The 13827-nt window shown below is 42.0% G+C and overlaps 1 protein-coding gene across 2 annotated transcripts in view; it reads right to left on the minus strand.

Annotated features, from left to right (window-relative positions):
- Positions 1-13827, minus strand: part of AP4M1 (adaptor related protein complex 4 subunit mu 1) — a 172214-nt gene that overhangs the window by 157722 nt on the left and 665 nt on the right. The window contains exons 2-4 of one of the 2 annotated variants that reach the window (XM_086945991.1): positions 4574-4637; positions 4355-4440; positions 3322-3428 (exon numbers count right to left, since the gene is read on the minus strand). In XM_086945991.1, coding sequence (XP_086802117.1) covers positions 3322-3428; positions 4355-4440; positions 4574-4631 — 251 coding nt within the window. In that variant the 5' untranslated portion in view covers positions 4632-4637. Of the gene's footprint in view, positions 1-3321; positions 3429-4354; positions 4441-4542; positions 4638-13827 lie in introns of both variants that reach the window. The other variant, XM_086945990.1, reaches the window with a different exon arrangement.

Below are 13827 nucleotides of genomic sequence, written 5' to 3' on the forward strand. Positions count from 1 at the left end.
TGCAGGGTGCTTTGTTTGGTTAATCCATCACATGGACAAGCAGATGTTGGATAATTTTTCATCTTTGGAAAGGCCACAAGATTGTGGACAATACCTAGTCTAAATCTGGATAGGACGAATTGGTGAGATTGCCTATAAATGATTTTATGATAGGTAGGCAAACCAGGACCCTCGTTTACATTGGAGGAATAGAAAGCATGGGTTGAGTAATTACTTGTATCTGCTTTCCGTTTATCGAATTTTACCCTCAAAAATTCTTCTTTCACCTCCTTTTTGGATAAAGTAGTTACAATATCGGGTTCATTACGTACATCCAAATCAAAGAGTTCTTTAAAGGTAGTGGTCACATACTTAATCCATGGTATATTTTTGAAATTATCCAAAAGCAAACAATCTTTGATAATGCTCTTTGTGAAACTTGTTTCGTCCTTCAGCCAAATAGACCTCCATACCAGGAGGGGTCTCAATTCGATTAAATCGGCTATATGGTCCATCCTTAGTTCCTCGTGGACCAGGGTAGTTAGATGCCGATGATGGTAAACAAAGTAACCGTTTCAGAAACAGATTTTCCAGAATTTGCAAGTCTCTGTTAGACCCGTGCCCCCATACCCCGGAACCATAAAGCGCTATTGATGAACATCTGTGTCTATAAATATTTAACATTGCTGGAATCCGTCGGCTGCCCAGTTTATTGGCAAAACGGAAGACACCTAGTGAAGCCTTCCCCATCCTGGCTTTTATGTTAGTTTGTTCTGGTGTCCATGAGCCCCGACTATTAAAAGTAATGCCCAGATAACAGAAGTTATCTACAACCTCAATTCTGTTATCTTTAAAATAGAAAGACTTAGGGTGATTCACCTTTTTGCCACAAACCATTATGAATGTTTTAGAGTTGTTGATTTTGAGTTTCTTACCCTGAATAAAATCATAAAAACAGTTCATTAGCCGCTGGAGGCCGATTGGGGTTCTAGATAATAAAACAGTGTCGTCCGCATATAACAACACTGGAATAGGTAGGCCACCTGCTTGTGGTGCATCCGCTTGGACCTGTTTTAATTCTTGTTCCATAGAATTAATAATAAGGGAAAAAAGCAAGGGGGCCAATACGCACCCCTGCCTAATGCCTGATTTTACCATAATCTTTCTCGTACACTCTCCTGCTGGTCCATATCGAATCTGTGTGGAAAGATTGGAATATAACCTAGCTAAGAAATAGATAATAGCTGAGGGTGCTCCCATATCAAGAAGGGTTGTCCACAGCAGGGAATGATTCACCAGGTCGAAGGCACTGGAGAGGTCCGCAAAACAAAGGAATAAGGAGCCGGATTTGACCTTAGTATATTTACCTATTAAAAGGTTGAGGTTGATGCACTGGTCAATGGTCAATGGTTCCCAAGCCCTTTCTGAAGCCATATTGGGATTGTGCCAGGATATTATTATCGGTCGCCCACTCCTCCAGGCGTAGCAGTAGTACCCGGCTCATAATTTTAAGGGAGGAGTCTAAGAGGGAGATGGGGCGGTAGTTTTTGGCCTCCCCTCTATCTCCCTTCTTATAAATTGGAATAATAACGGATTCACTCCAGGTTGCCGGAGTGGAGTAGTCAGTGGCAGCATTAAAGACCTGGGTCAATAAAGGGCTCCAGAGGGCCAGATCATGTTTGTAAAGATCTATCGGGACCCCGTCGGGTCCTGGGGCTTTACCTCCTTTACTGGAATTAATTGCCGTGACTACTTCTCGGATGGTAATTCCCAAAGGCTGCGGAGTCAGCAAGGGATTCATACAGATTTTATCATAAGACTCCTCAGGGGGGTCAAAAATTCCTGAAAAATATCGGACCCAGCTATCTTCGCTTACTAATGCGGTAAGTACTGGGAAATCTTCTTTCTGGAGGAATGGGGCGTTAATAGTACTCCAAAACAATTTACAGTCCCGGAGAGCTGCAGCACTATCCAAATTGTCCCAGGCTTGTTCCCGGAGTTCGTTTTTCCTGCGTTTTAGTTCTATATTATAATTGGACCTCAAGGTTTTGACCACTTCCCTGTCTCTTGGGAGATTGGACAGTGCTTTCTTAAGAGTTTTTAGCGCTGTTGTACAGGCTTGGTCAAACCAACCAACCTTATCCCGTCTGGTATTGATCTTATTGTTAGTAAAAATTCTATTAATAATAGTGCCAAGTTCCTCAAAATCCGCTATAATACCCATAGGGGGGGCATTGACTTCCAGACAGCGAAATATCTGTCTGGAACCACCTACCACAGCTGTACTATGTAGTTTTTCTGATTTTTCCGTACACCACTTTATCCGGGTTCCATTGGGCCTACTTGGAACAATATTATCAACAACCCTGCCTGTAGGCGTATTTCTGGGACCCCAGATAAGAATAGACATAGTTAGGGCATTATGATCGCTCAGACAATAGTCCTTAATAATTGGCACAGTACAGAATGGCTGAAACCCATTTTCCATGGATTATTGTTTATAAGCTATATAGTAAAACTGAATGTTAGTGGGAAAGTTTGTAGCTGTTTCAATTGAAAATATGCTGTTTGTAAACGACCGTGGGCTATCAAATCATGTTTTACTAATACATTTATTAAAAGTGAGTTTTTAAGCATGAACTGAGAAATACTGTTACCTGCACCCTGATGATAATGCTATTAGGGAACTAAGAGGCAGGCCAGGGGTTATGAGTATCCTGTTAGTGGGCTAGAGTCTTAAAATACATGCAACAAGAGTTTAGTCTATTAAATCAAACAAAATAGGTTTTTGTACAGCAGAAATGCTGAGCTTGCATATTTGAAGGTGCTCTCGTGATGATGAACCAAAAGGCGGCTCTGTTAAATAAAATATTTACTAGGATCACAGAATTTAAGACCAGATTACGGGTCAAGTACATTACAGTTAGATCGAATTGATTATTCAAGTTACTAAGGCTGCAGGTCTAGTAAAAAAAAATATGATTTTTCGAGGCCCGATAGCCTGCAGAGAGCTTCGATGCAGAGTGAGAGTAAAACATAATCTTCATAGGAAGTGTGCATTTATGATTCCAACAATGTGGAATATACTCTAGCTGGTTTGAGGAGGGATTGTGTTGAATACAGGGCATCTGAGCTGCGGAGCGCACTAATATTTGCTTTCACAAAGAACAAATTTGAATGAGATACTTACAGCTCAACAACAGTACCTCAGACAGTTACTATTGTTCCTTTGCACATCAGGGTTAACGGATGAGCTCCAAAGACACTCACCAGGACAGGAAGTCTGTCACAGTGGACATTCTGGAGCTACTTATCAAAAAGGTTGTGTGCAGAGGAACTCACCTGTTGAGAAACTCAATGAACGTGAAGGGTGCGCTGTCTGATGGAGTGGTAGCCACAAAATAGTGACCGCTGTTCCGCACATGGATAAAGTGTAAGCCTTCATGCATCTAGAGAAGAGATAGTGGTTAGAGGACTCAGGATGTGTTCATATGTTCCTTAGCATGCACTTTACAATACTTATACCATTACCATTAAATACATGGACACATGATTGTAACAAAAGGGGATGATGGACGGAGCGTTTGAGCAAATCAAACACTCACCCCCAGTCAAATGATCTGAGTTTAATCCATCACCGTTCTTTAGCTCACTCAGCCACCCCAGTTCAGACATGGCTATATGCAAATCAGTCTGACCCTGTGCCTCATGCGAACAGTCCAGCCCGAACTGCCAAGCCATGTCTTCCCTGGACCGGAAACAAGTATCCTGGGACCGGTTTGTATGCAACACAAACCTCCACACAAATGCACTTCAAATTAGTTACAAGAATTAACGTTACCCCTTCGCCCCTGGTATGCATCATTATTCCAACAAGTGTCTGTTGAAGATGCTTTTAATATTGTAAAGCTGGCAGGCTGGAGGCCAAAGCAAGTCTGGCATGATAGAGAAGGGGTGACTATTGGTCTCGCATCTGCAGTACAACTTGCGAACCTGCTCTAGAAGCCATACAAGGCTCATTTAATGAAACTCAAAGAGGGTATGGTATGTCTGCTTCAACAATGGTAAAGCACTGAAACTGATCCATAATTTATGTTTATTTCAAGAATTAGTTTCAACGCGACAGACGATCTGGAACAGAGACTGAAAAAAGTGGCAACTGATTTGAAACAAATGTGTGAATAGAAGGGACTGGTAGGGATTTGCAGGGTCTCTTAAATATGGTGCAGAAATGAAAGAGACAATGACTGGAAGTTCCCACTAGGGCTCCAGGCTTTTTATCATTGGGTAGGAAAATAGGATTTTTGATGAATCACTTTATATTTATCGCCCTTTACGACAATGCATTGTTCCTGGAGGAGTACACGGTACTTACCATCACAACAGGAGCCTGATCTTTTGGAAGAGCACTGACCTTCCTGTAAAAGTTATCTACCTGCTCACTGCTTGCATCTCCTCGAACTTCAGGAATGTAAGTAAAGGACAATAAAGATGGAGACTTAAGACTGAGTTACCCCGGCTCCCAACAACTCCTCAGAAACACACTGATACCCGCACACGTACTTTCATTCTGCACCCACTATGGGAAGGATACAGTCCTTGTAGATGAGCCGATCACCTTTGGCAGACAAGATGAAGATCTGGGAGATCATTGTGTCCTACAAAAGATGGAAAAGCCATGAGCTAATGCGTGGATCAATGACAAATCAGAAATCATAGAAAAAGGAAACATTATACAGTCCTAAGAAATCAAATACAGAAGGTAGCTGAATAAGTGTTTTTGGATTCTGTTCACAATTAATTATCCAGTTGTGTGCTTGGTGTCTTCTTCTCTCTTCAAAGCATTGCATATCAATGTGTGTAATCATTGAGTTTATAGAAATAAACGCTCTGCATGTGTTGTTCCCCTAATGCTGTGCATCAATGCAGATAGTTTATTTTAAGTCTTTTATTTTACTGTTTTTGTATTTCTCCAGTTTGAGGGTGACGCAAATTCACAAAAATTGTTTAATACCTTTCACTTTTAAGGGAATTCCAGAGCGACCCATACTTGCAGATATCATAATCATCATAAAAACGTTATTTTGGCCTTTATGGCCATAAAAGCACAGATAAAAATACAGTACATTATGTGCAGCTCATAAAAAATAACCACTGCTGTGCGTGAGGCACCAAGTAGCACATTGTTGATATAGACTTACAATCATGTTACATAGCGTTCTCGTCTCTCCCACTCGCCAGCCTCAACATACCAGAAACTAACCCATAGGTATGAGAGCATAAAATGTGTGTACAATATATGGGCAGCATGATGGCCTTTGCATTGGTCAGACGGTTCGATTCAATAAAGTGCATATGCATGGCCAGTAAGATGGCCATTACAGAGAGCCAGCATCACTCAACTCTAAATATAAAATTCAATAAAGTGCTTGTGCGTTACTTAGGCAACGTAATGGCATTTACATTGTTTGAAAAATCAGGGTCAGTTAAATGCATATGCAATGCCTAAACAAAAAGAAGACCATTACAATAAACCTGTATTATTCGACTATCCAGCAAACCTGGCTCTGGGTGCCATAAGTTAGCCTATGGATATTGGTTTCAATAAAGTGCAAATGCAATACGTCAACAGCATAGTCGGTTTTGCATTATTCTTGGACCGGGTTCCAAAAAGTGCATGTGCAATACATAGGAGGCACAATGGCCATTACAATAATCTAAAAAACGCCATTTTTTGTGCTGTCATGGTGGCCCTCACCTAGCAGCATTCAACAATATATAAAATGGAGGAATGTAAAAACAACAATTTATACAACACATTGTAATTAAAAAAGACTGTTAAAAAGACATAGAATTATTTCATTCAGATAAAAAAAGAGAAGAACAGAGCCCGATTTAAAGGATATATCCATTTGATAACTTTATTTCGGTCGAGAGACCATAAAAGTGCAATAAAATATGTACAAGCACAGTAATAAAACCACAAATACAATTGAGTTAAAAAGATATTAAACAGTGAGTTATCAAAGAATAAGCAGATAAGTGGATGTGGGGCATTATTTCGTAATAGAAAAAAAGAGTTCTTATAGGATATAGGATATATAACAATGGACCCCAAGCCTATGGGTTCATCTGTGAGATAACCCTACAAGTACTCCACATGGAGAATAGAAAACGTGAAATAGAGAACATGATGGGTGTGTGGGTATTATAGTTCAGTAGCCTAAAGACCTCCCTATAATGTCTGGACCACAAGTTTCTGCATAACTGAAGCAGCCATCTGATCCTCGCTCTATTGTAGCCATGACAAAAAAAATCACATTATATTCCGTCTCCTCTGCGTTATTACAGGCTGGGCAACATAAATTAGATTAACCCACCCACTTGTTTGTGAAAGCACGCAACGGGAGCACCCCATGTCTGAATTGCAGATATAACTTCTAGGCCAGGAGCAGCTGGATGTCATCCAGAACAGGTTCTAGTCTATATTGGTCTTTTACTTCCAGAAACTTTAGGTGGTCCAGGCATTGAAGTAGGAGATGGATCTGGGGAGGTTGTTATAGAGGTTGGTGCTGTCGGAGCTCTGAGGTTACAAGATTCCTCAGAGACCTGTGGCATAGTGCATGCACACACAGACACAACACATATAGACAAAGCACATACCAAAAGATATTCAACAAAGTGCACACAGAGACACCTGTTTGCACCAACAGTAATACATAACCCTGTTCAGCCTAAGACTCTGGCATGGGACTGTGCACAGTTGGTACAATGTAGCACTGTAACCCCATTGGGACTTCAGCAGGTACTTACTTACAAGGAATATGGAACAATATTTAAAACATTTCTTATAAACACATAAGTCAAACTCTTTCATTGCCGCAATAAATCAAGGCAGAATCCGTGGATATAGTTCAGTGGTTAACTCAGACTATTCACAGAAGCAATTTATTGTTAACTACATTTCAGTTCACATTATCACTTGGAAGATCCTCAAGTAAATCGAAGGACGATAGAGCTCATTTGTTAATGAAGGCATCAAGCTGCCTTGAGTAATTTACTTAAACCCACAAAAAATGATCAGCATTTTAAGTATTAAGGTAAAGGGAGCTAAGTTCTTTGGATATTTTCGTTGTTCATTGTGTGTACTGTCCAAATGAATGTACTGATGGCATACCTGGGAGAAATGGCTTAATGTCTAACGTTTGGCAAAAAAAGGTCTGTCCCTATATGAAGTACTTTGTCACTAAAATGTTATTTTCCTCAGAGCACTGAAAACACTGCTGTAGTTTTCTGGAGGGTAAACAAAAACAAATGGCCGAGCAGGTTGAATTACAAATAATGCATCGCCTAGTCAGGTCAATTACTAGGTTGGACAACCATTACGTTGAATCAATTCTTATTTTATAAAGACATTTTTGAGAAAGTATTTTTTATGACATCAAAACCCACAAACTATTTAACAAATACAAACATACATTCAATACACTGAAATAAACATGTCAAACAAAGAATTTTTCTTGCAAAAGAATTGTCACATAAAAATCACATAGACAACTATGCAATGCCTCAGCAGAATTAATTTTTAGGCACCAGTCCTGAATAATAATAAACAAGTGGACAAACTGATGGTTACATTCGCCTACTTGTCAACACCGACACAAGATACATGTTGTAATTCATAATGGGGTGCTATAACTAGGAATAACACATGATGGACTAAATGATTGCAAGTGTATTATTTAGTTCCTATCAAGCCCCGTCTGTTTTGTATCTTGGAAGGAAAGTCAACGCGTTTCGAACCCAATTTGATTCTGCGGGTTCTCCTCAGGACACGGACTGGGGGGTCGCTGTCACTGTGAATAATAATTTTAAAAAATTGGTATCAGTAAGGAAGCTGCCTCTCGGGACCTCACCTCTACCAGACTCATACACTCTTGTGGTCAGTTTACCTTATTGATGATGGGTGGCCATAAGAAATTCATGCGCCAATCCCCATTCGCTGTTCTCTGTAAACAGATAAAATGAAATAGAAATATCTGTTTGGGATGCTGCTTTGCTGCCCAAATTATACTCAACTGATTTACCCCTACTACCAAGACATACCTCATTAATGAGCGCTATGGGCGGGAGGCGGATGCCGGATCGTTTTGTTGTTCAGTGTTCGCATCTTTTAGATTTCGGTGCGACCACTGCAGAGAAAAGGACCTAACATTATTGCCTGTCTCAGTGCGCTGGTAAATGCTTTCAAACTTAGTATTATGGGACTTCCTACCTTAATGGTCGGAGAGAGTTCAGCCCGGCTGCACGCGCAGAGAGGCGGCAGCCGCCGCACGGGCTTGTTAACTGTAAACACAAGGGGCGTGCGGTTAGAAACCTTTTACTGTCAGATTTGAATTGTGAAGATAAAGAATGAAACTTGGCAAGGAGCTTACTTGTAAGCGAGTTTATGACTGCTTCGGTCCGGCATCCATCTTCCCCCGTAAGTCAGACACGTGATTACCTTTGGGGCGTGTCTACTCTGATTTAAGGAAACTCCAATCCCGATGTATGTTGGGAAATGTAGTTTCGAGGGATTATTTTAGTGTCTTTGTTCTTAGGGGTAGGTCATATTACGTTTCATATTCATGGCCACACCAGCAGCAGCAAGCCACAGCAGACACGCGCTACAGAATATACCATACAAAATTCTTAAAGATTGCTTAGTTCATTGAGGTCATTCAATCCTGACATAGCAGTGTCGAATTTCAAGATGAGATACGCTTCTTTTTGTGCCAGTCGTACATCCGGATCACCCCCAGCGCCAGCAACATTTTTGATAGCTGATAAAATCGTCCATTTCAAATCACTGACCGAGTGCTTATTTGTCAAGAAGTGGGACACTAGTGTTGTTGTTAATTCGAGATCTGTGTTGGATTATGCGTTGGCGCACCTCTTGTTTGGTTTTGCCAATATACACTTTCTTGCACGGACATACTATGGCATAGATTGCGTACCTCGTTTTGCAGTTCGTGAAGTCATCATGGCGCCAATGTTTTTTGCCATCTGTGAAATGTGTTCCTTCCATTGTTAGGCTGCACACCGAGAAAGTGCCACATTTGTGGTGTCCCTTCACTGGGCTCATGTTGAACAATGTACTCTGTGTTTCTTTTTTCATTGTGGGACGTGTGGAGGAGATCTGCTGGCCCACGCTTCGATTCTTTTTCAGCGCAAACAGTGGTTTACCAATCTCAGGAATTACTTTTTCTACTAGATGCCAACTATTCCGGATAATTTTCTGCACTGGGTTTGTATGTGGTCCAAAGGTGGATACACACACCATACGTTCAGTAGGTACTTTCTCTTTCTTCTGTAAAAGATGCTCTCTGGGTGTCCATCTTGCCCTCTTCATAGAATGTTTTAAGAGCTTACTTGGATATCCTCTTTCTTTCAGCTTTTGGGCCAGTGCATCACCATGGGTGACAAAATCTTCCGTTCTTGAACAATTCCTCTTCACCCTGAGGAATTGTCCGTGGGGGAGGTTATTCTTGAGGCTCTTGGGATGGTAGCTTCTGTAATGTAAGGCATTGTTTTTATCAGTTTTCTTCTGAAACAGAGATGATGGGAGACCTTCAGGAGTGGATTTGATCTCAACGTCCAAAAACGACATGGTTTTGGAATCATATGCCAGGCTGAATTTTATGTCCGGATTGCGGTTATTCAACCAATCGTGAAATTCTTCCAGAGACTGTGGTGTACCATTCCAGATACACCACACATCATCTATATACCTGAGCCATTGCCGGATGTGAGCATTGTATGGGTTATTGTTGTACACGAATTTTTCTTCGTACTGGGCCATGTATAATATTTAGTTAATCAAAAAGAGACTGGCTTATGCATTATGAGTTTAACAAAAGTTTAAGGACTCAGGTATGTTTTGTCATGGGATAGGAGCACCTGATTGGTGTGCTCATGAAGCCCTCAGCCACCAACCTAGTTGGTGACATGCTTCATCATCGGGCCCACCCAGTGACACCTAGCGTGAGTGTGTAATTCAGACTACGTGTATACACGCCCTAAAGTGTTTATCTATGTGTGAGAGGGGGATTCCCTTCTCAAAACACACTAGTTTAAGCAGTATTATGCTCCAAGGTTGTGAAGAGGTAAGGGGTTGACCAGCTTTTCTGGGTAGGGCCTGCTCTGGACCTGTAGTGCCTCCTTCGCATACCGGTGAATTACACACCCACTAGTTTAATCACATACACGTATTTTATTTAGTCCTGAAGAAAGCCAGCATATTCATAAGGCACTGGCTGAAACATGTTGACTCACCAACGGATGTGGGAGGTCGTAACTCGCCTCTAACATCCGACAGCCTTATTTTTAACCGCTGACGATGGCCCAGGTATTAAAGTCTAATTCACCTTCGGGTACTGGGACCCCCGCCAAGCCGTTTTAATATCACTTTCACAACACTCTTCACCGCACACTCAGCGACATACCTGCTCCGCTGTAACCAGGCGTCGAAGCCCACCCGGGACACGCTAGGTGTCACTGGGTGGGCCCGATGATGAAGCATGCCACCAACTAGGTTGGTGGGTGAGGGCTTCATGAGCACACCAATCAGGTGCTCCTATCCCATGACAAAACATACCTGAGTCTTTAAATTTTTGTTAAACTCATAATGCATAAGCTAGTCTCTTTTTGATTAACTATATATAAACCCATGGGATAAGGACTAGCTTTCTGGTCCTCTCTCTCTCTCTCTCTTGATACGCAGCCATGTATAATATTGCCATCTCCGGTGCGAAGGGACAGCCCATCGCTGAGCCCTTAATTTGCAAGAACATCTCTTCCTCAAACACGAAGAAATTCTTTTTTAAAGTCAATGATGCAAATTTGGCAATCAGCTCAGTGGGTACTCTGTGGGGACGAGGTCTCTTGTCCAAATACATTTCGATTACATCCACTCCATCTTACTGTGGGATTTGCGTGTATAAGGACGTAACGTCCATTGTGACCAAAAGTTGTGAGGTGGGGTCAAACTCCAAGCTTTCCACCTTGTTTATAAATTCCATCGTGTCCCGAAGATATGAGGGTACTTCAACAACAAATTCTTTCAGAAACACATCAACAAACTTGGAAATCGTCTCCAACAGTAGTTTCTGGAGGACAGGAAAGCAATTATGGTTTTTGCTCTGCACTGATTATTGCCAAGTCAGAGTATGTCACACAGTGTAACTGTGACAGATTTGGACTTTAAAACTATTCAGAGATATAGTGCAAATCATAGCCCCTGACAGCAATGATTATGCAGAATGTGCTACTATGTTTCAAAATGGTTTGTGCCTCTAACTTTAAGATGAAGGAAAAGAAAGGTGCATCACCTTACATGGTTCCCAAAGTGGCAGTATCTTCCAGTGACATGATGTTCAAAATGGTCCTAAAAACGTCACTCGTCCTGTCCTTTTTACAAGAATGTACCATGAATGCAGCATTTATTCTTTTGCAGTGAATCATTGAATAATTTTTTTCTATTCATGTGCAGATTTAAATTGGTTTTCCTATGTACAATTGGCATGGACATTGAAGTGCATCTGTACATTACCAGAATTATAACTGGTCACGGTGACACAAAAGTTATTTTCAAATGTATTGTGATTTACAAATCATGCAGCAATTCACACCTAAAATGGCTGCCTGTGAAGGTGAACCCCATTCCTCTGAAATCTCATCAACAGAAATGTTGTTTCAGGCCCAGACTAAGATATCCTTAATGATATGGCCTCTGTTGATGGATAACAAAGATTTTGTTGTGGCCGTGTTGCTCTTGGGACGAGGATATCTCCAGCATGGTAAACTGGCATGTTGCTAGGAAATAAGTAGGGTTTCTTTCTTTCCTATCTTGTATTTGCTCTCTGCATGCATAATCAGGACGACTGGCGTGCGTGGCTTTAGCGCTGTTGTATATAATGTGGCTGCTTGCAGGGAGTCATCGCTTGGTTTTGCTTCCGGTCCTAGCTACCCGGAAGGACTTCGCTGACGGTCTTCTGTTCAGTTAAGTCGTTTTTCTTCTGCTCTTCGCTCATTTAATCTCCCTAATGACCCCCCCCCCCCCATGCCTAGATACCCTTAGGGGTGATATGTTTGTGCTTTACAAATGTGGAATTTATTTTGGTGACCTGACCCTCCATCGGGTTCTGCGCCAATCGTTCTCCTGTGCCAGCCCTTTTCTCACTCTGGATGGCCTAGTGCCAGATCAGCACCTATTGACGATGATTCCGGCGCCGACTGCCCTCTTAGGCCCTAGGTCGATTCTTCAGCATTCTTTTGAGGGGCTGGGAATGGAGAATGATTAGGAGGGGTGGCTGGACCAGCCGGAGCATGAAATGTACTGGTATAGGGAATTGGGTGAGGCCAGTGGCCTGGACACCTTCCTAGATTCTGGCCTGCTTTCTCCCTCTGCCGTGGCTATGGAGTAGGGAGCTTCATTTGCTATGGTGGTGAGAAGGACAGCCAAGGTCCTGGACCTGCACGACCCTTTGGTGGAAGTCCAGAAGAACATTGTGTCTCCTCTTCCGACCGTTTCTGCCTTTCAACAAATGTCCTTCTGGGAACCTCAAGCCCAGTACGCCAGCATCTCTATCCAATGAACAGATTATTGCTGCTACCAGCTCAGATAATGACATGCTCATCCTAAAAGACCTCATTATAGCGCATTCTTGAAAGAAAAGTATTCGACCCTTTGCTGATGATGAATTTCAAAAATTTACAGGATGAGTTATCCGTCACCCGAGAAGGGTATCATCTTGAGAGGTTTGAGAGTTGTCATACCCAAGAGCCTGACACAGCAAGTTACTGAGAGCTGAAAGCATACCACCTTTGTAAATGCATATCCCTAAAGGTAATGCAGCATCCACTGACAATGGATGACCTTCCTGTGCTTGCCTGGACGAGAGTTGCATTTGATTTCTTTGGGACTTTAGGAAATGGATATCACCTCATGGTAGTCATTGATGAATATTCACTTTTTCCTAAGGTGAAAGACTTATCATCAACAACTCATGACAAAGTCATTGAGGGGCTTGATTACATCTTTGCATCTTGGGGCATCCCTGCTATTCTCAAATCTGATAATAGCCACCTTTCAATATCAAAGAATCCAAGGAGTTTCTTGTTCGACTCAATGTAAAACATTAAAAGAGTACCCCAGTCCAGTGGTGTTGTTGAAAGATTTATGGGCACCCTCAAGAGGGTAATTCAGAGATCATAGATGGAGAGACTCAATCTAAACCAAGCTGTGTGCCAAGCCCTTTGTGTGTATTGATCAACTCCTCACCACTTGTTATCTGGGACAGCCATTGGAACCAACGTAAAACAATAGACATTGAATCAATTGATGAATGCTGATACGGTTCATGTCACAGGCAATTTTCAAAACTGCAAAATGAAAACATATGTTGATCAGCACTGATGCGTCCATGGATTAGTCTTCGACAAAGGGGACTGGGCACTGGTCAAATAGAAATGGAAGCAGAAAAGGGACACTATTTGCTGTCGACCCTTTGAAGGTTGTAATGTGCAATGGACACTTTGTGACAGCGCATCGTCAAATAAAGTCCATCACACTGTACTCATCACACATCTAACTCTACGGTCGTCAGCTCCTGAGATCACGAGCGAGGCAACACTGGCATGCCTATGTCAACAGTGCCTGATCAAGATGCATCTTAACTACCTCATACCACCCGATCTGACAGACCATTGAGGAAATACAGGGGTGGGTGATTCATATTGTTCGACACATTTTGAGATATTGGGGGGGGGGGGGGGGGGGGGGGGGGGGAATTGGGGTAGAAGATGCAA

Source organism: Lissotriton vulgaris, chromosome 12, assembly GCF_964263255.1.
Source record: "Lissotriton vulgaris chromosome 12, aLisVul1.2, whole genome shotgun sequence".
NCBI classification, from domain to species: Eukaryota; Metazoa; Chordata; class Amphibia; order Caudata; family Salamandridae; genus Lissotriton; species Lissotriton vulgaris.